The 27,641-nt window shown below is 43.6% G+C and overlaps 1 protein-coding gene across 1 annotated transcript; it reads left to right on the plus strand.

Moving 5' to 3' along the window:
• The first annotated feature begins 797 nt into the window (after positions 1-797).
• ASB2 (ankyrin repeat and SOCS box containing 2) lies at positions 798-27,350 on the plus strand. Its single transcript, XM_040602292.1, has 9 exons — positions 798-1,207; positions 2,815-2,919; positions 8,095-8,261; positions 8,936-9,091; positions 11,039-11,284; positions 13,567-13,738; positions 18,584-19,145; positions 22,926-23,079; positions 23,825-27,350. Exons 1-9 carry the CDS (start codon positions 963-965, stop codon positions 23,959-23,961), a joined length of 1,944 nt encoding a protein of 647 aa, XP_040458226.1. The 5' UTR covers positions 798-962; the 3' UTR covers positions 23,962-27,350.
• Positions 27,351-27,641: the final 291 nt, after the last annotated feature.

Genomic DNA, 27,641 nt, shown 5'->3' on the forward strand with positions numbered 1-27,641 from the left:
TGAACACTGGTGGCCAGACTGGCATCAAATGAGATCCTGCTAGAGCATTGTACAATTCAACACATTAATACTTCCCTATCACTGCTGGAAATACCACAGTATTTTGGATTGTCTTTGGGTTTTTTGAGTCCATGCTGCAGTGAGGGTTCACAGTCATTCTGTGACTGATGAGTGTGCTTTGATGTTTTCCCCCTCTCTCATTTCCAGTTCTCAACCACCAGTTTTTAGAAGAGAGTCTGACTATAAGTCTTAAAGCTTATGACCTTGAACTTTGTTCTGTGAAAAGCAAAAAATCAGAAGTGAAACTGAGCAGTCTCATATTGCTCTCCTAGCTGAGTGAAACAAAGAAAGTCACTTCAAAGAACAGCTTTGCATGTTGCTCAAGAGATCTCCAGATAAGGTAGAAAAAATTACTCCACAAAGTTCTATACACTTTGTGGCAGAGAACTTACAACCATATAAAAAAGAAGAACCAGCAAACATACAAACCTTTTCCCTTAATTTTCTGCAATTAGAGCAAGAAATAAAACAATCCTCCCAAAACCCAACAATAGATGCCCATTGGCATTCTCCTAAATAAATTAATTTCAAAGCTGTAGCTCTTCAATTTTATGGGGATTTCCTTTACTTATTTTCTTTTGAGTGGTGGTAACCAGAATAAGTAGATAAAAACCTGCCTTGCTTGCAGCAGCTCACTTCCCTTTCTTAAACACCAGCTAAGTCAATTATTTCTCTGTGACAGAAAGGAGTTAGTTCATTACATTTACATGCAGATTTTAGCTGATAATCTTCTCTCCCCGGAGGAGGATTTCTGAAGGGTTTTCTGGTCAGTCTAATGAAGAGGCAAAGCCGAATAAAAGCACAAGATAATTGAGTTTGTTTCATTTTCCAAATTTTGATGATCACAATTTCCTTCTACAGGAAAGCCAAAAAAAAAAGAAAAAAAGAAAAAAAATATAAAAATGGCTACAACAGCAGCAAATACTCAAAGACAAACTATAGGCTGCGAGGAATACAGTCTGTACGGTAGCTTGAGTGAAGATGAGCTGATAAAGATGGCCATCCAGCAGAGCTTGGAAGAGGACCCCGTGGGTCAGCCAGCTGCCCAGAGCCACCAGAAGTCAATGGTGGCAGGTCCCAGCGAGGCAGCCGCCCCCAGCCACGCCAGCAGCCACAACCCGCCCTACCGCATCTACCCTTGGCAAAGGTGAGTGAGCCCCTGCCTGAGCTGCCTGGCCCAGACAAACACCCTGCCCGGGAAGAGAAAAACAGCTTCCCCTGTCAAAACACATGCTTTTTAATTAGCTTTACCAAGCGGCTGCTCTGTGAGTCTGTCATTAGTTTGAAAGCCAGTCTGCTCTAAATCCAATGAGGTCAACAATTTACGCCCTCACAGCAAAATGAGAATTTGCTTGATGTTATCTGCTGTAAGCAACAGATAAAACAAGAAAAGGGGCACTGCTACATGCTTTCCTGAACAACAGCAGCCCTGCTGAAGCCAGTGGCTCCTTTCCCCACGGGGGCATGCTGTATGCTGAGCCTAGATTTTGCCAGAGACGGAGCACAGCATTTGTTATGGGAAAACAGAGGAGAGAGGCCAAAAATAGGTACATAAAACAGTGTGAGCTGGCTACCTTCTAAATACTGCAGTCTTTAAAGGATGTAGTTATTTCAGATCGGAGACTGGCCTCAGGCACACTGCTCTCAGCCAAGAGCAGCTCCAGACACCAAAGCGTGGCAGCATCCCCCTCCCCTGTGGTGCTGGGCTGTGGGTTACAGACACCTGCTGACAGTTTCAAACCCAGACATTGTTCTCCTTTCATTTTTTAAAACACAGATTTCTCAAATGGGGAGGGAAGAGGTTACAAAGTCACTCCAAAGCCAAGGGAAAATATCCTTTTAAACTCCTTTTTTTTTTTTTTTTTTTTTTTTTTTAATAAGCTGGGAGTAACTGAAGTTTTGTTCCTCCTTCATTCTCATAACTCCACCTTCCTCTGACACCTCACTCATTACCACCTGTGATTGTTTGGTTTCCAAGGCTGGGAAACTGGGAACAATTTGATGAGCAGTAAGCGCGTTTCATAGCTGCGGAATCAGGATGCTGTGCCGCAGGGCCATCCTGCTCCCACCAAAGGTCGTGGCTTCTTGGTATCATTACTGTGCACTTGTACTGTCAGCTCTGCCACAGGGACCTGATGCGGGGGAGAACAAGGGCTCCCCTGGCCATTTGGTCTTGTCCTCCTTGGGGGTCCTTTGACACCTGTTTTGGCAAAAGACAGCATCTGCTGTTCCATGCTCTAACCTGTCCTGCTTCTGCCTCAGCTGAGCAGCTTTTGACCTCCCACTGGAGGGAAAAACTTTGCAGCCTGTAGCTCCAGATCTGTAGCATTGCTGTACTCTTCTGCCACCCAGGAGAGCTGAGCTGGAAATGGAGCTGGCACCCGGGTGCCCTGGGCCCTCCTCCACCCCTGCCTCTGCCTGCTTGCGTGGCGCTTTGGAGGTGATGAGTGTCACCTCAGCTCGCCTCGTCCCTGCTTCCTGAGCGGTGGTGGTAGGGTTAACCTCACTGCTGTCTTATATGGTCATTTGAATCCCCTGACGCTTCCTCAGAGGGCCAAAAATAATCTCGAGCTGAGCGAGCAGCTGAATCCAGCACAGAGCAAGCCGTGGCCATCTGCTTTTATTCAAAGCCCTGACCGGCAGGCTTTCTCGCTCTATCTCTGCGGATGTGTGTCTCTGTTTCTGCCTCAACATGACCTGTTTCTCCTATTCGGAGTATTTCTCTTTATTTCATTCATGTCATCGCCACTCCAGATTGGTGGCCCAGCCAAGAGGCCGTGCTCAGCCGTCCAGCTCGGGGGCAGCCTGGGGGTTCAGGCGAAGGTACGATGGCAGCCTGTTCAGCACATCCCAGCCCGTGTAAGTGCCTTCCTCTCCTGCTTTTCCCTGTGGTCAAAACAAGCCTTGCTATTCACTCTCCCCCTGAGCCAGTTCTTCGGGGTGGCAACAGTATCTGGTGGGGGGAAATGGTGGTGTTCATCTGGAAGAGGTCTTGTTGATACCTGCACCGCACCGTCACTGCCCTCCCATTCTTCCTTCCGACCTCCCAGCTGCCCCGGACCATGCCCAGGCTCTTGCAGGTGACCCACCTCAGACCTCCCTTGTTCTCTTCACCCCCTTGACCCCTCTCCATTCCTCCAGTGCACATGTCCTGGGTACTCTGGGTCATTCGGTAGCTCTGAGGGGACAAGGATGGCAGGGAAGGGATGCCTGCACTGTGGTTTATTTATATAGGCTGACTCCTGAGTCAACACAGTAGATGAGGCAGGCAGGTGCTGATAGTAACTGTGTTGGTATTAAGTTCAGCAATGGGGAAGAGTGGGGAAAACAAACAAACATTTTATTGCAGTATGTAAACAGGGTGAGAAAGTCCAGTCCTTCAAAATAAATATTTTATAAATGCTCCCAAGAGGCCATGCCTGTTCTGAGCAATACCAGCACTGTTCTTCCACACTGAGGAGGGCTGCTGAGGAGCCATAGCACATCTTACCTGCCCAAGGAGGAAACCAGCTTGACTGACTTTAATCCTTCTAGCCACATTTTGCAGTTGGCAGAGACTGTAAATAAGCTAAGGTGAAAACAGTCATGGATGAGGAAAGCAGACAGGGATAGTGGTGGCCCACACTCTGCCCCAGTGCCTGTATGTAGTGAAAATGTCTGGACCGTATTGAGTTTATTACAGCTCCCGGCAGGCAGAGAGATGCATGCACCTGCCTTTAGCTATGAGATGAAGAGAAGAAAATCAGCACACTCTGTGTCCTGCAGAAAATTCTTGCCTGTCTTTATCTACCCAGTCCAAATCTAGTCTGTTTTATTCATCTTACAAGTCCCTCCCTGGATGTATGTTGCAGTGACCACCCCCCCCCCCACCACTCTAGTCTGTTTTATTCATCTTACAAGTCCCTCCCTGGATGTATGTTGCAGTGACCACCCCCCCCACCACTTTTCCTTTCATCGCTTACCCAGCTCTACAATCTCCCCCACCTCACCCTGCACCCTAGCTGATCCAGGCTCTGTGCCTGGCTCCCCACTGACATTGCCCTCCCTGACATTGTGAAAACCTATTTCTGCTGAAGCATGAAGCCTCCCTCAACCTTGTCACCTGCCAGTGCCCCTTGGCCACACTAAGATCACATCCTCTCATTAAGTGCTCTGCACACCTTACATGCCTCCCTGCTGCTCTGGGTGCAATGACTGGAGGGCAGGCATTTCTTCTGTATTAGGTAGCTCAGTAGGGTTCAGTCCACAAGAAGGCGGGGATAAAGCTGATAACTTAGGGCTCCTCTGCTACCAGGTGAAAGCAAAAATGTCTTTGGGAAGCCACCTGAAAGCATGATGTCATGACTGCTTTATAGCCCTGGTCCCAGAGCCAGGCAGGCTTCACCTGGGGAGATGCTGTTCCTTCATGCTGCCTGCATCTCACCAGGCTGCCAGGAAAGGGAGGAGCAGGAGCTTCCTGAACCTTTCTGTGCTCCACTGAACTGCTTCTGCAGCACCCAGAATTGACCCCATCATACATCTTATCTGCAATGAGTATTTATTATCTTGGCTGCTGGCCTTTGAAATGCCTTTATTCTTTTGACTTGCCTGTGAGGTTAAGATTTCATCAGATCTTCAGGTTTCCTCTGTAGTTTTAATACTCACTTTTTCTGTATCTGACAAAATCCAAGCTGTAGAATGTGTTGCATTTTTTTAGAACAGCCAATTATGAGCCAGGCAGAAAACAAGGATTACACATTGAAACTCATTAAACTTTCTGTACTGATCTGGAATTTGCTTGGCTAAAGCATCGACAGCCTGGTCCAGCAAACCCCCTCATTTTACTCAGGAATCATTTAAGGTCAAGGAGCCCAACAGAAGTTTGCTTCCTTCAGCATCTGAGGGCTTAAGCAGAGTAGTAACTGATTCTTCACACATTTTTAACCCTGCCACAGATCCAAGGTACCCTCTGCTTTCACTGAGGCCTCAGCTAAATGTAATTCACTCTGCATTTGCTGTGTGCCAGCCCAATGCACAGCCTTCTGCACTGGCCCACCTGGCATGCAGTAACTCATTAAGTGCTGGTAGCAATCATGTGCCCAAATCCTCAGGCTGCAGTGAACAGCCCTGCAAGTGTAATCTGAACCTTCACACAGAACAACAGATGGTTTCAGCAGCCTTGTGCCAGAGGCTTTTAAAGACGAAGGTCCCCCACCTCCGCCTCCTCTCCCAGCCAAATGTGCCAATTGTTGCTGTTAGCAGACTTCAACAAAATGCCCAATTTAAAATGCCTGTATAAAAATCTGTTATCTGTACAAAACTAGCAGTGTTAAGCTTAATCCCCAGGGTACTCTAAATAGTGTGGAGATACAACAGTGTCCCTGGGACCTCAGCAGGGCAGCTATCAGAAGGTCACTTGATTTCTCCTGGGTGGGCTGTGGCCAGGAAGGCAGCTGCCTGCTCTAGCTGTTATCTCCTCAAGCAAAAAGCTTGGCTTTGTGTCCCATATCTCCCTCCATTCCAGCGCTGCTATTTTTGTGACCCTGCTGTCTTGAGATCACTGCTTCCAGCTACAGAAAAGGAGCAAGTGGTACTAGGTCCTTTTTCACCTGGGAAATGGTGTCTTTCCCGTTCCATGGCACACATGTGTTCACCTGTTCCATTGCAGTCCCTGAGTTTATCCTCACAGAAGCAGCTTGGTGACTTTTCTTTCAGTGCTAGGATTAGTGTTATGGCACAGATTTTGGTACCTCTAGGCAGGCTGAAATTAATGATGTCTACATAAATTTCAGGCTGTCAGTCTGCCCAGCCCCTGCAAGGCAACAAAATCCAGGGCTGCTCCTGTAACTTGCACTAAATGCAGAGGCTGTACCAATGATCTGCTTTTTGAGGACTCCTGTGCTGTGAGCTGCCCCTATTTTTCTGTCTCTGATTTCTGTCGTAGAATTTTAGACCTTCTGCCATAATCGGAGTTTCTTCTGGTTGTTCCCATTGTCACTGCTCTGCATGACAGTCACTGCACACTGTATTCCTGCTCTGGTGATGCTAAAAGTCTCTCTGAGACATGCACTTCCCTTCCCTGTCTCTGCTTTCAAGGCTGCAAGATGTCTCTTTAGAGTTAGTTTGAACCACAAACTGTCCTATGTTTCCAACATCCTCTTGTTCTCCGTCTCTGAAATTATTCATTTTTTGCAAGTCCCCATTAGAAGTGGAAAAATGCTTCTTCCTTTGTGGTGTTTGCTGTCCTGGTGCTTAGTCATTTGGTGCCTCAGAATAAGGAAGCAGTGCCTGCCTTCTCCCAGCACAGCTGAGCAGGAGCATGAACAGATACTCACGCTGGAAGGCACAGCCAGCCCACCGCCAGGCACAGAGCCACTGCCTGCCAGGGGCAAGGGTCCTGCCTGCATCACCCGCAGGGTACCTGCTCCCTGCCTCTGCTGCGCTGTCAGCAGCCTCAGCCGGGGTGGAAGGAGGGTGGCGGGCCCTGCCGACCCATGGTACGGTGACAGGCAGCATTGTGACCCCACTTTGCAGGGAGTCCCACAGCAGCTCTTGCTGTTGCTCGGCAGGACTGGTGTGCCCAGTCAGCCCTGCTCTGCAATAGCTCTTACAGAGCTTGGAGAAATGGGCTGCTGTCTGGACTGTGCAGAACACAAGCTTGGCAAAGAGAAGGCTTGGCAGAGCAAAGCACACTAGTAGGCTGCTCATTGTGTCTCACTTCTGGGTGGCATGGAGCACACTTCATGCTCTTTGTAGATTTTCACAGTACGCCTTGTCTTGAAAGCTTCAGAATTAGGTAGCATCAAAAGACGATTGTCATGTTATTTTTGTTTTCTGTGATAAACACTGAAATACTACTTTAACACTTTTCAGTGATTCTACACATTTCAATCACTTTCTACTCTGTAGAGGCCTTAAAATACTCCCTCTCTCCCTAATAATTTTTTATTCCTTTTACTCCTTGTGCCTAGAAGTTTTTTGACCCTGTGGAGTCTGACAGTGGTTTGCTGGGTTCAAATGGACCAGATCACAAATCTTTTTACAGCTTGGCATCAGGTCCCAGCTGTGGTTCCAGAGGCCCCTGACTGCTGCAGTTTCTTGGGGAATTGCTAACTTGCCTAAGAGGTTTGCAGGAATGGACTTGTCAACAGAGCTAACGGGTCTGCTCCCAAGCAGGCTTCTCACAACCAGATTTTTAGAAGTGCCCAGCACCTAATATCTCTTACTGGGACACTGAATACACACTTTTGAAGGTCTATAATTTCTGAGGTGGTTATCATTTCTGAAAATTTGATTGCTCAGTGCTGAAATAAAGGCTGGGGACCTGTGGGGCATGGTTGTGAAGGGCAGTGCAGAATTTCATTTGGGTGGGTGGATTTGGTTTTTTAATCCTCCCTGGCTGAAGAAAGGAAAGCCCAGATCAACACCCTGATGTTCACACAGTCTAACCAGAGCTCTCCCTTCTTCGTAACTGGACTGGCTAACGTCTGAAAACAGCATTGTGTAAGAGAAATTGGAAGTATCTTTAAAATACAAGAATAAGATTTGTTGAGAATTTCTGTTTTAGGGCTAAGCCACCTGCAAATCAAATTTAAAGTTTTCTTCAGGGATGAACAGAAGAAATTATCTTCAAAGCTGATCTTATTCAAGAGATCTCATATGGAAACACATGTCCCACATGGGACAGCAAATGGCAGGGTGATGCAGTTATCACAACCATGGACACTCATGGAAGTGTACAGAGCAAGGGTAAAGCTGGTCTCCCCCAACGCCAGCTATCTAAAATATAAGTGTTTATGTCAGAGATTAGTCACACTTTTCACCTTCCTCACACTCCAAGGAGAGAGCTTGGCACCTCCAGACGGTGATTTTTCTGATCTGTTGTGAGTGGCCAAATCAGAGAAGACAAATTTTACCTCTACAGGTCCTGTAGCCAGACACCTTAGGAGGATAAATACTATATAGGCTAGGGATTCACTATATTGGCTAGACGATACAGTGATGTTGCTGCAAAAAGCTTCTCAGTAATGAAGGAGTTTTAATCTTATTTTAAAGAGAACTTGACCCTGTAGTGGCAGCAATCAAGGATGGAGATGAAAAAGCAGTATGCAACATGATGAAATCAGGAAAAGACCTTTCTGAACCTAATAAGGATGGCTGGATACCCCTCCATGAAGCTGCGTACTATGGCCAAGTGGGTTGCCTGAGCCTGTTGCAAAAAGGTCAGTGAAGTTAAAACTAAGTAATCACAAAAGGGAGAAGAAGAATATGAATAAATTAAAAAACAGAATTAGCAGAAACCCAAGCCTGGTCTGGGACAGTGTGTGAAGCTTTTTTCCAATCTCTCTGAGCGTATGTTAATTTCACCTTCTCTTTGAGAATAGGTTCCCAGACTGAAGCTTCTAAAAGTTAGGATCTTCCAGAGAAAGTGGTATCTGGATAGATCTTGCCAAGTCCTGGACATCTCACAGTAAAGCCTTGTAGCTGAACTCTCAGCTGTTGTGAGCTGCTTGGCTGCCACAGCTGACAGCAATTACCCCACTTCCCACTAGCTGGAGATCCAGCCCAGCACCTCTTTGCTTATCTCTGAAGGTGGTTAACTACTATAGTTTGTTTTCAAACTGTTGCTGAAGAGCAGTTACTCCACAACTTACTGCATCACCAGTGGCCATAGCTGAACATTTTAATCTATGCCGGCCACTGATTTAAAGTGCTTGATCTGAGTTACAGTAACTTTATAGTATATTCTTAAATTGCTTTGCTCATGGAAAAGGAAAAGAAAAGAAATAAACAACAAAAAGTCACGTAAAGCTAGGAGGATCTTGAAAGGTAATGATGCTGCAGATACCTGTGCACTACGTGCCGTGATGGCTTTGGGCTTGCCATTTCTTCACAGCGTACCCTGGCACAATCGACCAGCGCACCCTCAATGAGGAGACAGCTCTCTACCTGGCCACCAGCCGGGGCAACCTGGACTGCCTGCTCACCCTGCTGCAGGCTGGGGCCGAGCCTGACATCTCCAACAAAGCCAGAGAAACGCCACTCTACAAAGGTAAGCGGCTGCCTTTCCAGGGATGCTGAGCTCTTCTGGCACCACCGAGGCAGAGCTGCAGGATGGCTGGTGATGTGAGACCGAAACTGTGATTAGCTCCCATTTTCTACCTTCCCTGCCTACTATGTCTGACCTGCCATGCCACAGCCTGCCTTCTCATCCGCCTCAGAGGCAGGATTAGAGCTGCCCCTGCAGGATGCCACATGGGCTGAGGGTGGGGTGGGTGATGCTTAGTGGGGCCCTAAGCACAGGGTGTCTGTACAATGTCCCAGACTTACGGAAAGCTGGATTGTACAGGAATATGTATGCTCATCTAAACAGTAGGTCCTGTTAGATGTGGGAGTACGATGGCTGTAGACATGCCAGTGATTCCTATATTGTGTGCGCCAGGCCAGGCTGTGTGCTGTGGGAGATGCATAAGGTTGTAAACAATTCAGTGAGGTAGGTAAAGTGTTTAGTGTGAACATACTACTCTGCTGCTGGTCAGAGAGAACACTTTCTTTAGCAGAACAGCTTTACATTATGATATCACAAAGATTCAAAGAAGGAGATGATCTCTCACACTTTCATGTCCATGCCCTTTAACTGACTGCTCCTGTCATGACTATTTTTAGCACTCTAAAACATTAAAAAGCACATATTACTGGTTAAAACAGTAATCTTGCCTCCAAGTTTGGATGCCTAGCATTAGAGCCGCTCAGTTTAAAATGCATTTGTTTTAAAATTCTGGCCTATAGTCTGCTAAAGGAAAGCTGTTCAACGGTGCATTTAGCACACAGTAGTGGTGGTAGTAGTAGTAGCAGTGCTCATACTACTAATAATAACAGCAAGTGTAAAAGGAAAGCACCATTTAGCCAGAGGAAAACTGTTATTAAGGATGTGCTACTCTTGATGCAAAATCTTCTGGTCTATCCTACAACAACAACAACAACAAAAAGAAAAAATATCATAAGAAACTAGTCATCCCCAGTGCGTAAACAAATTAAACTCTGCAGAGCCATGCACAGGTAATTACAGAAGTGTCTAATCACATAGTTGCTTTCAGTACACATGAGTGACACCTGCGTATGGGTGAGGAAGCCATGGCAATATCCCAAGGGAAGAACCAAAACTAAAAGGTGGGAATTCTGTGAGGAAAAGACACTATTATTTCAAAGAAAAAACCCCAATTGCTATGGAATGTGCTGGCCTCTCTATACATTGTACAACAAATGCTAACTGGGGTTTGTAAATGTGCCTTATTCTAGGTACCTTTGGTTTGGGGTCCCACCATAAAGGTGTGCAGGAAGCCTCACGATTTGGGATTCAAAAAACAATGGGACAAATTGGTAGAATAAAAATCAACGAAATACTATTAATTATCAAGAAAATATCTTTAGCTCAGGATGGTCCTGAACTATAAATTGTTGCAAGCTGAGAAAGTGCTGCTGACTCACATCATTATTGTTTCCTAAGGATCCTTTCCTGGGTACTGTTGGTTTAAGCTTGTTTTGGGGTTTTTTTTTGTCTATATAGAGCTTTATCTGTTGTCCAGTCAGTTTGCACCGAATTTGGAAAGTTTTCAAGTCATGATTTCTGTAACATGTTGTTCTTTATAAATAATCTCCTGCACCTTGTCACCTTGCTGTGTCACTGTGGTGTCCGGTTGGTACAAACGTGCTGGGCTGGATTCCCCTCCATGCCAGGCCTGGCACAAGTCCTGCACAGAACACTTAGCCTCCTCCAGGCCCTGGTTGAAGATTGCCTTCACTGCCACATCATTTACAAGCCCCAGACAGTGTCATTTGGTAACAGCCTTGGCCCTCATATTGACCTAGATGGAACTTTGGTCTTTACTGACTATGGCCTAGTTGTATTATATTGCCCTATGCTACATGGAATGGATACCACAACATCCAGAATCTTCTCAAAAGCCTGTCCTAATCACTTCCCTTTTTTCCAAAACAGCTTGTGAGCGCAAGAATGCAGAGGCTGCAAGACTCCTGGTGCAGTACAATGCTGACACCAACCATCGTTGCAATCGAGGATGGACTGCTCTCCATGAGGCTGTCTCCCGAAATGACCTGGAGATTATTGATATCCTTGTGAAAGGAGGTGCAAAGATCGAGTCTGCAAATGCCTATGGGATCACTTCTTTGTTTGTGGCAGCTGAGAGTGGGCAGTTGGAAGCTTTGAGATACCTCGCAAAATGTGGTGAGTACAGCTGTGCCATTAAATGCCTTTACTGCTTTCATTCTTCATATTTCAAAGTTGCCATTAATTCTCCCTGGCTCAGTTTTTCTGCTTCTGGAGACAAGGCCTAGCTTTCAGAGGTGCTGAAACCCTGTTGTTCCAGGTGGCTGAATTGTGTAGGGTCTTCCAGTGAGCATGGCCCAGACACGTCCGCTTCTTCAGCATTCATTCATGGTCACCTACTTTGGGAAGTAATATCGTGCTCTCTAATTACACTGCCTGATTGAAAACCCATATTGCTGCACACACGTAGCCTAAAATCCAATCAGTCATAAAAGATAACTGTAGGTGGTAATAGATGTCAGAAGCTGAACATTAGCCAACCCCATCTTCTCATGAACATGTGCAGTGATGGGCAAGGTTAGCTGTCCTCCATTAATGAATCCTGCTGAAAATAGATGAGTACTATTGTACAGTTAATGGATTTACACCAAGGAGAAGCAGACTTGCTCTCTCCGTGTGTATATGTTCAAACATGTGAACAGAGTGAATTTGGTTCTAGTTTACACTAAATCTACCTTTTACTGCTCCACTCATGTAAAACAGCTTTAAAATAAGCACAACGTACTTTACTACTCTTCTGAGGCATATTTTATTTTCACTGTGGGCTAATATCTTCAATGTAGGTAACAGCTGGGCCCTGCACTTGTGAAATAAGAGCTAAACAGCAATGAAGATAAGAAAAACTTCTGAAGCAGTTAGTATGGCTAAAATATGAGTTGGGGAACAAAAAATGTGTTCTGCTGTCCAGCTAGCATTCTCAAGTCAGTTTTATGTGACCAGTTTATATGGATGTTAGTCCACCATGCTGCCTACAATTTTAGAAACTAAGCCAGGATGTGATTTGTGTTTCAGCTTAGATAGATATTAGGATTTCCGTAAAGTTCAATTTTGAGAAAAATACACAGGAGAAAATCCAATAAAACTGTCCAATTGTTTCAAGCCCTGGAAAGATCCTCTGAGAATCCCAGGAATGATATCACTGCATTGTTTATGATGAGCAATGTTCATCATAAAAAAGGGTTTCTTTTTCATTTCTTTTTCATTAGGATCGTAGTCCTGTGTTATGTTTTGTCACTGCAATTCTCCTGATGTTTCCAGCTACATCTTCAAAGGGCCAAATACAACACAGATGTTTCAGTTTGGGGCGAGAGCACAGGGAAGTGTTCTCTTTGGCAAGGAGTTTTCATGATCAAATGGGAGACTGATTGGCTCCTCTATTGGAGTTTAAAAGCAAAACTCCAGTGAAATGTCATTCCCATTTAGGATACACATAGAGCAGCCCTCCTGAGGACAGCACAGTACGGTATACTACAGTCAAAACCCAGGCTTCCAGGCCTTAAACATCTAGCACAGAAAAAGCTAGAATCCAAATTGTTTGTGGCCAAAAAGTATTAGGTCTTGGTTTATTCTTGCAAGTTGTTTATTAAGCCAAATACACGCTAGAGCTCCAGGAAAAAAATGCCCCAAATAATCTAGTAGCTCATGAATAAAGTTCATCTTTTTTTGGTAAAACCTACCATTTGGAGCCTAACTGGAACCTTGTGAAGTGATGTGGCCTTAGGTGTTGAGTTTTGAAATGAAATAAATATTCATTGAATAAGGCATGACCAAAGCTGATTAGAATTGTTACTCAGTACCATGCAGATGTCATGTTATAGAGTACTCTTTTGGCCTGGCTATGTACTAAAACTAAAATATAGTGTAAATAGTATAAATGTACTTATAGCGTGAATATATAAAAAGTATAAATAATATATTTAAATATAAATAAATGTATATCATAAATATATAATCATAGAATTATGGAGAGCATCTTTTGATGTTATCTAGCCCAAACTCCAGCTCAGGAATAATCTATATACATTGTATAGACGCATAAATACAAATGGAATTATTGTATCTAAAGAAAAGGCCATGCTATATAAATAATTTTATAGTTTTAAAGTTTTTTGCCTTTGAGCTGCAGCTGAATGGAGCCTAGAATCATGATTGGGAGCTAATAGTCACCACCCATGTTAAACTCCCTCATAAAATTCACATCATATTAAAACCAGTGGAAAGCTATGATGTAACTGTATACAACTGATATGACTGTATCACCTCTGATATAACCTCATTCACATCCCAGTCCAGCACATTTTGTAGCTTCAGTGTCATGGAGATGTATGTGTCCATTCAAAGCATGTTGCTTCCACCTGATTTTAACCTTTTGGTGCTACAAAGGTTTTCTTCCTTCCTAGGTGCTGATATAAACACTCAAGCCAGTGATAACGCCTCTGCTCTTTATGAAGCCTGTAAAAATGGACACGTACCTATCGTGGAATTTCTTTTGTCCCAGGGAGCAGATGCTAATAAAGCCAATAAGGATGGCCTGTTACCTCTTCACATAGCAGCCAAAAAAGGGATTTGCGAGTAAGTTTTAGTTCATTTCATAGTTTCATCTTTTAGACAAGAATCTGAAGTCCTTATTAAAAGGAGATTGGAGTGTTCTAGATCTAATTGTGAACATGGGATGCTGCCACTTGGGAGCTGGTCTTTCTGCTTGCACAGCTCAGGCTGGAAATGAAGAACGTGTTTGCAGGTTGGGATGGTCTAGGATGGGGTGAGCAGGAATGTGGGTGCAAGATTCCTTTAGCTTTGCCAAGATGTCACCTATTACAACTAAAAAGACTCATGTATCTTGGAAGCAGATTAAATTGAGCTCCAGAAAATATGCTTGAGACAGAATAAAAAACCATCTGTGCGTGTGCATGTGTGTAGGGGTAGGAGTTAGTCCTCATTTTTTCCTACATGAGCCCATTGTGATTCTCCTGTACAAGCAGAACATGCTGCATTCACCTCTGGTATGTCCAGGTTTTATTAACAATAATTCAGACTGACAGCAGGAAGTGGTTAAGTGAATCTCTAGGGCATTGGAAAGATTGTTGCTAGAATATGGTGTCCAGTTCTGGTATCCTCCCCTTCAGAACCCTTTCAGGAAATTGGAAAGGCTTCAGAAAAGAAGTACAAGAATTACTCATGATCTGGAAAATATACTCTATTAGTGAGTGATTAAATGACTTAAATATAACAGACAAATGCATAAAAAGATCTAGTGGGTTTTTTTTCTGAAGTAAAATGTGTTTGGGATAGAGCTGAGCACATTCTTTGAACAGTGAGAAAAGTAACTAATGGAAAAATAACCAGGAATTGAGTAGACTTACTAGTCCTCTGAAGCAGAAGTGTTTATAGGAGAAACTCTACAGCCTGTGATAAAGGATATCAATTTAGAAAATGCTGTCTAGGGATCGGATTGTTGCACTGTCATGGAAATATTGTTGACCGAGCTCTTTCAAGACCTGAGACATTGGAGTATGCCTCTGAGCATGAACTCCTTAGCATTCTGATCCTAGGGCAAGTTACAGCTCCTGCCTTTAACCCCTCACTGCTGGAAGGGTGAGTGACCCACAGCCATTTTGCAAAATACAGTCACATTTCACAGTGACAGACCCTTTTGGTGACTGTAGCAAATTCTTCTGTCACAGCTTCTATCAAAATCCTTTCAGCAGTAGTCAAAGGAAAGAGTATATCCAACTGCAAAGACTGTTTCTGGATAGTAAAGCTAACTTTGCAGACAACTGCAGGAGCAGATTCTTATATATTTCGCAGTGCCTGGGGAATGAAAAATTTTGACTGCACTACGCCTTTCCATAGCATCTTTTATCCTAGTGTTTAGGTCTGCTTGGGAATCCCTATTAAGCTTCTCAAATCACTTTGATAGACCTGAAGACGATAATTTTCTGCAGTTGGAGTAGGCCTGCTTTGTGTGCAAGCTGTGTATTCTAGAGGGCAGCCCAGTGTGTGTTTATACGCATACAGCGTGTACATGAATACCCTACATAGACTAATGCAGGCATGATTCAAAATTTTCTCTGGGGTTTGAGCTACAAAGACATTTTCTTGAAAAAAAACGCACATTTTAGATGAGAAATGTGCCAGAGACAGAACCCAGCTTTAGTTGCTCACTTTCAAAAAAAGTTCATCTGAAAATACAGTAAGTTGATCTGAGTCCAATTTGTATATAGAGTCTGCACCAGCTCTCTGAATCTTCTACTCCCCTCAATAGTTCCTCACCCTGACCTGAAAAGAAATTTACATGGAAACTCTACAAGCTGAGTCCATCCCCATGTTATGAAGGAAAGTGCCTGGTTCAGATCTCACATCTATTTATTCCCAACACCCAGCAGCATAAATGAGACCAGAATTTAGCCCAAACTCTGAGTTCCTTCACTTGTAAAAGACTGAGCACAAATATTTGTGCACAACTGCTGCAAACTAAGTGCAAAAGAAAGAAAAAAGAAAAAAATATCTGCTCTTATAAATATTTATCTAAATGACAAAGCTTTAGCCCAATTGGCTGATCATTCTTAATTCCTTTGGTATTCAGTAAAATAACACCCTTCACGGTGACCTCTCTTTGTATTCCTGCAGATTTAATACGTAATTCTGCAGGAATTCCACGCTTCAACTTTTTGCCAGAGCACGAAGGCTCCCTACCATCAAAAAGCCAAGAATGCAGTCCCAAGGCTCAACTGTCAACTCTTGTTGCTTGGTGTTTGTTTATTTTAAGTGACACCTTGTCAATACTGACCTGAAATTCATAAGGGTCATCTCATCGGCTGTAGGACAATCACAAGCAGTTATTTAACTCCTCCCCCCTCGGAACTGAGATGCTGAGAAGGGAAGACTTTGTGAAGTGTGGGCAAATTTATCAAGTAAATGAAAGCCATTAAATTTTTGGCACATTCATGCTAAGGATGCTCTGCCATATATATATATATGCCTTTCCATATAGTTTCTAACAAATAGAAATTACAAAAACAGGTGCCAGGGATAAGGGGAAACTTGGCACTATTTCAAAACTGTACATGAGGCTCAGCCTTGTGATGGACGTAGGATGTAGCCTGGCTTGTCTGGCCTTGGCTGCCTTCTCCCTCTAGACAGACAGGAAAGACTGCAGAAGTGGAGGCACCATATTACTGAACCGACCCGCTTTGGAGGATGAGGAAGAAAGACGATTCAAGCCTCGAAATGAAACTGATACAAATGTGATGCTTCTTGGTTTTCCTCCCAAAATAAATGTGGGGTACAGGGAGTGTACTGAGGCCTGGGACACTGCAGCATTTGGATGCAGAGTCTCAGCATGGCACCCCTGTGTTGAGTTTCAGGCCTCCCTTGCAGTCAGAAATGACACAGTGCCTCTTTAACTCAGATGTGAAGAGCTGGCTGAAGCACATATGCTGGAGGGAAAGAACAAAACAGACCCTTAAATCTTCAAAACAGTTGATCATGGGATGACTAATGCTGGTACTTGGCATGGTCCTCGCAGTGCTCTGTGCCCTTTTTGTTATTACGGCTCTTACAGAACATTTGCTAATGGTGGGAAGTTGCCAGCTCACCAGCGCCCAAACCTCCTGCTCCCTGGTGAGCATCAGAGTGCTGGAAAATGAGTGAGGCTGCTTAGAAAAAAAAAAAAAAAAAAAAAAAAAAAAAAAAGGTGTTTGATTTCCCAAGATATTTACATATTTTAAAAGACTTTTTGTTTAAAAATGATATGTAGAAGTAACTTAGAGACATCAACAGTCCAACACTTAAATAGGAACATAATCCTGTAAAGTGTTATGCATCTTCAACTCTTATTTCAGCTCCTGGGAGCACTGGAGGCTCTGTCTTTCACAGGATCATTCGGTGTATCACAAAGAAAGGTCTTCCTGAGACTAGCGTTTACATTTGGCTTAGTTCATTATGTAAATATACGTTTGAGGGCTGAGTGTTGGGACCAGGCATTGCAGTCAAGCTGAAGATGTGCAGCATTTTAAAGGAGACATGCTACATGGTAGGAAACTGAGATTTGCATGTTTGAAGAACTGTTGACCGCTGGATAAAGTCTGCGTGGAAGGAAGAAGAGGAGGAGAAGGTGTGCTTAGCTTGCTGACTCCTACAAGTTTCATTTTAGATATCCCTCTCTCTCCACAGACAATATACAGGGAACATGAGCATCTCCTGAGACAGTAGGCAGACTCAGGCTGGATGGTCCCTAGTCTTTCTGGAAGTAGCTTAAGGTGACTGGTCTGTATTTACAGAATCAACCTAGTGCCTTGGCTAAACCATCCAGTTTTACACGCAGGAAATGAGGGTTTAACCCAAAGGACTGGTCATGCAGCTCCATTGGCACCTATGGAGAATAAAAATGATCACAGATTTGCAACTGTGGGGCTCCTGCACATCATGTGTTTGAACTTCATGTTACAGAACGAGAGCAGCTTGATTTATGTTGCTGTGTCTGAGGCCACATCACACTTTCCAATAGCAACCCCTGATTACTGGGGTTTAGGACTTGGCTGTACATTTTTTCTCCCTGGGCTAAAGCATGGAAACCAGCCTGGAAAATATTTTTATTTCTTTTTCTGCCCTTTCCTAATTATCTTTTTGGCTCCCCATGATCTGGGATGGATGTTGATAGTCCCATGAATTTGCCACAGCCAAAAGCCACACAGTGAGAGCCTCCAGGATGGAGATCAAGCCAGGGTAATAACTGAATCGTAAAATTGGGCAGGGAGGCTTGGGAACCAAATATGTAGTTTGTTCTAGCTCAGTCCTGCAGAGGAATGTTTGATTTCACCCCATTCTGTCTCAAGCCTCTTGCTGTGGCTGTGACCCATGAGGCCTGCCAACATCTTGTGTTAGTGCCCTTCTCCGCTGAGCAATAAAACATAAAACAATGCCGATGAAGGTGGGGAGATACAGCCTCTCTGCTGGCACCTCAGGCCATGCACCTGTTCCTCCAGTCCTACCCACAGCATGCCGATGAAGGTGCAGAACTCTGGGAGATCCTGGCTGGGCATCTGCCTTTTGGGCTGTGGCACCTAAGACAAGTTACAACAGGGTAGGTGAGTGCCAGCACGTCATCTCTTCCATCGTAACTCCCCCTGTAGCTGCCACTATCTCATAGAAACTGGGTGATAATTTCAAAAAACACCTGTTCGTCCAGGAAAGAAGGAGTCACGCAAGTGACATTTTTGGCAAGGTAGGAGCACAGGGAGTTGCTGACATGTTTCAAGTTCACACTTTAGTTTCTCTCAGAGAGAGTTGTTCCTGTGCCTGAGTTGGCAGGCTCTCTCTGGTGGTTACAACCATACAGCTATGATTTGCTGTATGGTTGTAGATCCCCTAGGTCCCCTAGAGCTCACTGCTGTTCATTGACTCTCCACCTGACAGGATTGTCTCCATGCTGATCCCTGTGACCAGCCGCACCCGTGTCAAGCGTAGTGGCATCAGCCCCCTGCACTTAGCAGCTGAACGCAACAATGATGACATCTTGGAAGAGCTGATCGATGCTGGCTATGATGTCAACACCACCCTCTCCAATGAACGGTCCTGCCTTTACGAGGACAGACGCACCACCCCTCTCTATTTTGCTGTTTTTAATAACAACATCTATGCCACAGAGCTCCTGCTGCAAGCTGGAGCCAACCCCAATGTTGACCTCATTAACCCATTACTCATCTCCATTCGCCATGGCTGCCTGAAGACCATGAAACTGCTCCTTGACCATGGAGCGAACATTGATGCCTATATATCAAGCCATCCCACCACATTTCCAGCTACCATCATGTTTTCGATGAAGTACCTTTCCGTGCTGAAGTATCTCCTGGATCTGGGCTGTGATGCAGGTTCCTGCTTTGAGTGTCAGTATGGAAACGGCCCACACCCTGCATTAAATTACAGACGGGACAGACTTAACGATCCCCAGCTGTCCAAGGAGCCAACCATAGTACAGGTAAGCACTGCTTGTCTACCCACAGTACTTCTGAGGACATCTCCTACTCACGTATCCCGCAAATTTTAATGTATTTTTTCTCCCAGATTTCCTGTGATAGAAGATGCCTTCCCTCCTACTTTATTAACAGAAAAAAAGGTTCAATGAAAGTCCTTGAATGTTCCAAGTCCATGTTCAATGACAGCAGGGTGGTAGGCAACAGCTGCTGTGGCCCTGGCTTGAATCTGTAGTGAATTATGGCCATCTTGACGGCTTTGCTGTCAGATCTACAGTATTCTTTTCCTTTGGACCTGAGGTGCCAGGAATAAAGCATGTTTTCTTGATAGGCAGTGTCATATGGGCAGTAACATATGGACAGTAGCATATGGGCAGTAGAAACCTGCTTGTTCTATTTGCCCTATAAGATTTGTTTTGCCTGATACAGAATTTAATCTCCTAGTTAAATTAGAATTGTCTAGTGCTTCTCTTTATGAGGGTAAACTAATGAATGTAAATAGTTGCAATTCCCCAGTTTACTGAACAAACAGCCATGGTGAGAGAGCGTAAATCATTACATTAGCTATATGACTGTGCATTATATTTGAAGTTTTCAAAAGACGTTAGGAGATGTAGATCCATGATTTCATATGTTCAAAGCCCCTTACAGATTTTAGATATCCACACTTTACACGTGTATCTTTGCAGTCCTTTCCGAATCTCAGCTAGGCTCAGCTTCTGATGGGCTGGAATTGAACTATCAATTCCTTAAAGAACTTTGCAGAATCTCAGATTACACGTGGGTTTTTTTTCTGATCTCTGTGTGCTGACTCCAATCAAAATTTCCTACCCTTCAACATGCAACACAACAAAGAAATCTCAGCATGGCAGTCTTTCTATTTTGCAAAGAAGCAGGGAAGAAATAAATCACCTTCTATCTAGTTTAAGTGTAATTTTGAGGGATTCAGAAGAAAGTGTCATTTAGCCCAAAGAGGTTGTCACTAATAAATGCTCCTTGGTAATGGAAAGAACAGAGGAAGACATTAATAGATCATAGGAGATCTTGACCTTTTTATTAGTCCTGTCTTCCAAAAGACTTTACTCTCTAGTAATGTGTCTAGGAAAAAATGAATAAAAAGAAATCTTAGAAAGAGGATTGTAAGAGTCCATCAAAATAATCTCTTATACCAAACAGAGCTGACTTCTCCTTGAGAGTGTTTGTCACAACGAAATTCCTTCAGGATACTACACTTTTGTCAAAGAAGAAATAATAAAATACATCATCTCCAGTTCTTGAACCGTGATATAGTAGCATGTAGAGTGAACAGAGAGCTGGAATTCCAAGGCAAGGAGAGACAGTTTGTCTGTAGCCCTCTGTTGTATCCTAGCCACTCAAAACCCGTTCTGCTTTTACTTATTTAAGGACATTATTTCACTCTGGATCTCACCTACAACTACTTTTAGTGCCTAACAATATATTAGGTCATCACCTTAATGGTCAGACCATGTGAAGCAGAGGTAGCAGAAGCTGTATCAAATCATATTAGTGCCTAGAATGAGGCAAATGCATATAGAAAAGAAGCAATCCCTTCCCGCCAATACTTTTTTAAATTTGCTTCCTTTACTGCTAGGAATTTGTCTAATGAAAGTAAGGCTTGTGTGGTATAGCTTCATAATATAGTTGTGATACGTTTTGTATTCTGAAATATAGAATGTATCTTATGAAACTATAGCTTTTACCACACAAAATGTGTACATTTTTTATTTTATTGTATATGATTACGGAAAGATAATAAATCTGAAAGCTTAGTCTTTACACAGTAAAGACCATGAGCTACTGGAAGTGGATTTGAAAAATGAATATCTATAAATCATTACTGTTGCTACTAAATTAATGTGTGCTGGAGAGAGCAAACGCAGGGAAATGGTTGCTGTCTCACTGCACCACGTTTCCAGAATTGCAATGTCAGACCCGCGAACACGGAGGGTGAGGTGTCCTACTGCCGCGAGAGGGCATTCGGGGGCCTGCCAAGATGCATGCTCGGAGTCGCTTTGTCCCTGAGTCAATCCCTTTGCCTGTAGCTGCAGGTTTGCATAATTTTGCTTCATTTTGTTGTGCCTTTTTTCCTGCAACATGTTTTGGAATATTTTTATTTCAGAGAATGTTTTTGCAGACTGAGCTTGTGAATAGGCAAGAGAGAAAAAGGCAGGCCAGGTCTCTGGCAGAGACAAGAAAAGGAAAGCAGTGAGATTCAGTGTTTTATTGCCCTACACATGTGTCCTCATTTAACTCGATAATGTGGAGTTACTGCTTGGAAGTGGTAGTGTAGATCCCCAGCTTGCACATCCTATAAGTAACTGCATGTCAATGGCATATGCACTGGAGAATGCAGCCAGATATTCTAAACCGAACTTCCTGTAAGTGGTCCAGGTAGGAAGCTGTAGGTTGTCCACTGGGATCCTCCCAACGTTACTGTACCTAAATTTCCTGGGAAACACTACAGGGTGGTGCTCAGTGGAAAAAAGAAAAAAAGTCAGAAGAGTAATAAACACCTCTGTGAATGCTGTCACCTTGAATAAAATGGCCTTATAATTTTCTGCAGCTTTATTCTTTCCAGGGTGAGGTAATATAACTTTAATTCTGAGTAAGGGTATCCACACAAAAGTTTAATGCGTTTTGATTTAGGGCTCATGCATATGTAATAAAATTTGATTTTTGATTTTTTTATTAGATAGTTACAGGAGCTTAAACTGAAAGAGATTTAAGCTGGTGCATTGTCTTTCCTGTTTGTGGTGGGCTTGGAGGGTGCTTGCAGACAGTCTCAGTGACTAAAGTGATAGACGGTGTTTAAGCCACCATCATCCAATTGGGTTTGGCCATGTGCCTGAGTTCTTACCCACACAGCATGATGCAATTCATGTTAAATTTTCTGACTGCTCACATGCAGATACATCCATAGATATCTTCGTCATATGCAGCACCTTAACAGAGATAGATGAAGCTGTCTGGTGTATTATACTTAGTTAAAGTGGAAGGAGAAGTCGCTACTTTATTGATATGAGACTGCTTAAAGTCAGGTCCTTAAATCTGTTCTTCAATATCACCATAAGCAGCCCTCCATGCAACAGCTCTAAGTACTCTGCAGCTCCCATGGGGGGCAACAGAAAATTTGCTTAATCCAGGACTGTGTAAGGAAGACATCACTGTATTAGGCCCAGGATAGTTCTCCCATGAGTGAGTAAAACTGCCTGGGATTCATCTGGGCAGAGATTTCCCCAGACTTGTTTCTAGTGAGGTGTTTCGTCCCCAAAAGCTGCAGATGCTAGTAGGTTCACAAGAAGCAGGAGGTGCTGTGCTTGGCCCGATCTCCCTCTTTCCCTAAGCCTCCTTTCTGCACAGTTGCCACACAGAGCCCCTCCCAAGAAGGGAAAGGGACCCAGCATGCTGGGCCACAGTGCCCTAGGCTTCATGGACCTTTCAGCAGCTCCTTCACTGGCTTGGGGCAAAACTCCTCCGCCCTCCCATTTCTGTGGAAGTAGGACCCTGTAAACAATTCAGCATCTTTTCCATGCTCCAGAGCTCGGACTTCAACAGAGGTTTGTATCCTCCTGCTGTCACAAAGAGGGGATTCCATCTTCAGTTGCAAAAAAAAAAGTGCTTAGTTGAAGTTTCTGAAGGGAATCTGGTAATTGCCCTCACAGCTGGTATAAGGTTGGGACCACCAAAGCCCTGTTGCTATTGATGTAGATTCCATGGTTGCATTCACGTCCCACTGACTTTAGTCAATCTCTTTTTCCTTGAAGTTTTGTGAAATGGTGTCTACTCCAGAAATAAGTCGCTGGGCTGGTCCAATCATCGATGTTCTGCTGGATTATGTGGGTAATGTGCAGCTCTGTTCCCGGCTCAAGGAGCATATTGACAGCTATGAGGACTGGGCTGTCATTAAAGAAAAAGCAGGTATGGTCACCCAGGAGAGAATCGGACACAAATAGTCCCGCTGCTGGAATCAAAGCCTCAGTTACCATCTCTTCTTAGTATTCACCACTTGAACTTGATAGGATTTCCTTACTGAGACTGAATTACATTTTGGACCAGGCATGAGGCAGTAGAAATTGCTGAGTGTTGCTGGGTCTGTGATGTACACCAGCTGCGGATCTGACCCACTGGGAAGGAGCATTGCCAGTGCGGGAAGGCCCATTTGGCCGCACCTGGGGTGCAGTCACATCAGGGCAGGTGGGCAGCATGACCATCTCCACAGCAGCCCAGCAGTCACCAGTGGACTTTAAAGCTTCTACTAACATTCTGCTCTCCCAAATATCCTTTCCCTCAGGATCAAGTCTTTCATAGACATTATCAGTATTAGTTTCCTGGCACCAAGCTAATTTTGGTACATATTACATTTATTTTCAGTGGGAAGGCTGAGTACTGTGAAGCAGCTCGTTTAAATCTTCCTAGAAATCCCATAGCTAAGGCTGAGATGGGATACAGCACCCCATCCTCCTGCCCTGCTTCCTTCCCTATGTCATAACTCAGAATAGACGAGCTGCCACCAATGCCAGATGAATCATCCCTCTATTACGGAAAAGCCCCCTTTTTTCATTCATCCTCCCATTTTCCTCTTGACACTGACCTGGCCAAGCTGAGCTGTCCCTCTCAAGTTTAAACCTGTTCTGCTCATGTTTCTGACCTGCCTGTTTTTCAGAACCCCCACGACCTCTTTCCCATCTTTGCCGCATCAAGGTACGAAGCCTGGTTGGAAGAAACCGCATTAAACTTCTTGACACCTTGCCTCTCCCAGACAGACTGATTCGATACTTACAGCACAATTACACACAGTGACCCCAGGCACACCAGACATGCAGCAGCTTCCCGGCATGGCACTCAGCGTCATCAGCATGGTGAGGGTGCACGTTGTGCATGGTGGGGAAGAATTGCTGCTGGTTTGGTCAAGCACCCTCCAATGACTAATCTAAGAGAAATATGCTTCTGAAGCATGAGTGAGAAGAAAATGGAGGAGACAGAGAGCTAAACATGGGACTGTTGTTAGGTTTTCCAAGAGAAAACACCTATGATTCACCTCAGAGCTTGGTCTGCAAAGAACAAGAAATGAAAGCCAGCACTGAAAAATTAGTAGTGCTGAAGCAAGTATCAGTGAGGAATTAAAAGGTATCCTGGGGCTGTGGTGGAGCTTAGTATCCTTGCTGAGATCACAATTTAGAAATTATCGAGAAACAACTTATTTGGGAAAACAATCACATTTCCTTCACTGAATGAGATTTTTATTTTAGTTTCTTTTGTACTGTTTGGATTTCTGCTAAGTGTGCTGGTTGCTAATTCTCTGATGCATTAACACCATCTTGCTAACACTTCTACTTCCATTTTTTGAACCTTTATTATTGAGTAGAATACTTGATTCTGAACATTCAAATCTCAGATCTTTTTAATAGACTAAAATTCAGAAGTTCTGATTCCTTTAAAAGTGAAGGAAAGATTTATTTAAGGATGTATCAATTGTATCTGCGCATAGTGAATACAGTTCATTTTGTATTACATTGGCAATAAGGAATAGGTGAAATTCTGCTTGGGTAGCTTTATTTTTTCTTTTTTTGGTGTAAATTAGAAGTAGCTGCACTGTAAACAGTAGCTTTACTCAGTCATGGAGCTAGTGTCAGAACAGAACAAAGCCCTAGAGGCACAGGAACAGAAGGGAGAGGCAACACTGCTAAACCAATTTTCTTTGTTCCTCCCATGAAGATCTTGTCCCTACAAAACCCAGCCTCTCTTACCTCCTTGGACCTCCGTGGCTATAACACCATCACTGGATGAAAGAGAGATTATTTCAAAATTGTGGAAGTCAGACTTTGAGATTTATGAAAATGGATACGCAGAATTAGGCTTCCAAATCCTTATTCAGGTGCCTAAACAATGCCAGCTTGCTTGAGCCAGGTGTGGTTCCACTTGAGCCAATAGGACCACATTTGGTGTCAGATATTACTGAGGCAGAATAAAAGGCTTAGGATTTAGCCCTGAATTTCCTGACTTTGGAAGTTTGAAGTATCTATTAGCTCCCTTTGACATTGATGAAAGTTATTATCTCAGCTTCTTTGAAAATTAGGTCACCTATTTACAGCTCAGATTCACAACTGATTTATGGCAGCTTAACAAGTTACCATCTATCAGCTGAACCGCTATAATTGTCCGTGAAATTCTTTTATTGAAGTTTTTAACAAGTCACATTCCCTCACAGCTGGGGAGGCCGAGGAGCCCATGAATGGTTATTGGCAGCGACTACAGCTCAGTTGATAGGTGTGACTTGCTGAACTGATTTGATGAGTGCCTCGTTCCTGACTCGGCACCTAAGTAAGGATGGAAGAGCCTAAATTTGGAACTACGTCTTTGCAAATCTTACGCTAGAAGCACAATCCTTCTTACCTTAGGTGACAGAGTTGTTGTGCACTATGGTTTATTTGGATTCCCCACCAGAGAGCTGACAGATCTGATTTTGTTTGTTGGCCTGCATACCATCCATGGAATCAGATAGAAGTGTAAGTAGGGAAAATGCATTGCACCGGATTTTATTTGTACCGCTTTTTATACCTTAATACAGGACTAAAAGTGTGTTGCACACATACAAGTCTGTCTGGGCACACAAGTTCAGATTCTGTAATGGTTTTGTGTGAAATGTGTTCAGCACTTGTGGAACAGGACGTGAGCAGAAGAATTGATTATAGCTATGGGCACTCTGTCCATAGCTGTCCCCTTCCCAAACACAAAAATGTTGAAAAACTAAGAGTTTCAATTCACACTGAACAAGGATCTTCTTGCAAAGCTTTGGAAACTGCTGAAATTTTGTCCAGTGACTTCCATTACTACCAGTTTAGCATCTACCCCCTTGTCTCCTGCAACATCAACAGGGAATTGCTTCAGGCTGGAAAAATACTAGGTGGAGAGAAAGGGATGGGGAACAGGAAATCTTCAGACCAGTTTTGCCAGTGAAGGCCCTGTGTTGATAAGCAAGAGCTTGCGAGAGAGAAAATCACCTGTGGAGTCTGTGCATCTCACTTTACGGGGCTGAGCAGTGAAGGTCTGGGTCTTACTCATATTGATATAAATCTGAAGAAAATTCCTTGAAATTAAGTGAGTGTAACAGAGCAGAGCTGTAGAGGTTGGTGAATACAGACACACGGCTTGGTGGAGACCATGTACGTAAGTGCTTGTTTGGTATGCAGTGACAGTGTCCTGCAGACAGCTGACTGATTGAAGAATTCACAGTCACCAGCTGCATTTATAACCACAGGGTTGGGATTTCATAAGCTATCCCAAAGTGGGAATTTCCCCTGAGCCATCAGAGTTACGTATACAAAAGCCTCTTGAGTCACAATTTCTTTTTTTGTCCTTTGAGAAGTTGAAACTGGGTTTGAGTGGAGCAGATACAGAAAGTCCATTTCTTCTTTCAGCCAAGAGACCTTTATGCCTCTATAGGAAGACCCGTGTCCTGGTTGCTCTCCACCATTTGTCCTGAGCAGGAGAGTCCCTGAGCTGCAGAGCACTGGTCTGATGGGAATGTACCGCACCTGCAGGAAGGATAAGTGCACATTCTGCACCGAAACTGAGAGGAAAGTCGATTAGAGGGGGAATCTGGTAATTACAGTGTTATTAATTCCTTTCTGCTTGACCCTTAGAGCAAATCTTCACATGTTCAGTTTACATTTATTTGCACTGAAATGGAGCTCACTACCTCTCCACTCCAGTCATTGACACAATATTTTGTGCACAATACTGAATCTGTACAAATTCAATGTACATTTAATGCATCTATCTAGAAGTTACTGTGAAAAGACAAATACCCTAAAACCCAAACAAACCAGGCTTTGTAAGCAGATCAGTAGTTCTAGTGCAAGGTAAAGTGGCTTGTTTTTACTGAGTGTGATAGATAGACTCCTTCAGAAATGATGACTTTATGTGAAATGTTCTAGGAATATTTCATGACCAGGTTACTGTACTTTTTTTTTACTGCAACATGTGCAATTCACTTGATGTTCTTGTGCACTTTTTTTGATTTTTTATTTCATTTTGTATGAAAGCTTTTTCATTTACCTCTCCCTTCCCCTTATTTATAAAAGCTGTTGTGGTTTTAACAGTTTAAATTTGCATTGTTGTAGTAAATAGCAGCTCTTGAATGTTATGTTTCCATCTTTCAAAGTATGAATAAACAAGTAGATTCTGAAGGGCTATCAGCTGTCCTGAATAGCAACACCAAACAACCGAACACAAAAATAGCCAGGAAAGGTCTGAGTCATTCCAAGCTTGAACAATTAATAATTTTGACGTTAATCTCAGGGGTGGGAGAAGAGTAAGTATTGCTAGAGAGGAGAAAGAGTTGCTATTCTTTGTAACTTTGGAAAGTCTCACACATCCCCATTCAGTGATTTTGAATATACTTAACAATTGTTTTCTGGTCATTTGTGTTTTACTTCACTGCTGCTCCAGTTCAGAACCTCAGCAAGAGCCACTGCCTG

The sequence above is a fragment of the Falco naumanni genome, chromosome 7, assembly GCF_017639655.2.
Source record: "Falco naumanni isolate bFalNau1 chromosome 7, bFalNau1.pat, whole genome shotgun sequence".
Lineage (NCBI taxonomy): Eukaryota > Metazoa > Chordata > Aves > Falconiformes > Falconidae > Falco > Falco naumanni.

Bases quoted from the DNA above. Each gene is read 5' to 3' on its own strand.
- ASB2 (XM_040602292.1), top strand. From the start codon at position 963: ATGGCTACAACAGCAGCAAATACTCAAAGACAAACTATAGGCTGCGAG. The intron at 11,285-13,566 runs GTGAGTACAGCT...CTTCCTTCCTAG, and splicing joins GAGATACCTCGCAAAATGTG to GTGCTGATATAAACACTCAA. The intron at 13,739-18,583 runs GTAAGTTTTAGT...TCCACCTGACAG, and splicing joins GCCAAAAAAGGGATTTGCGA to GATTGTCTCCATGCTGATCC.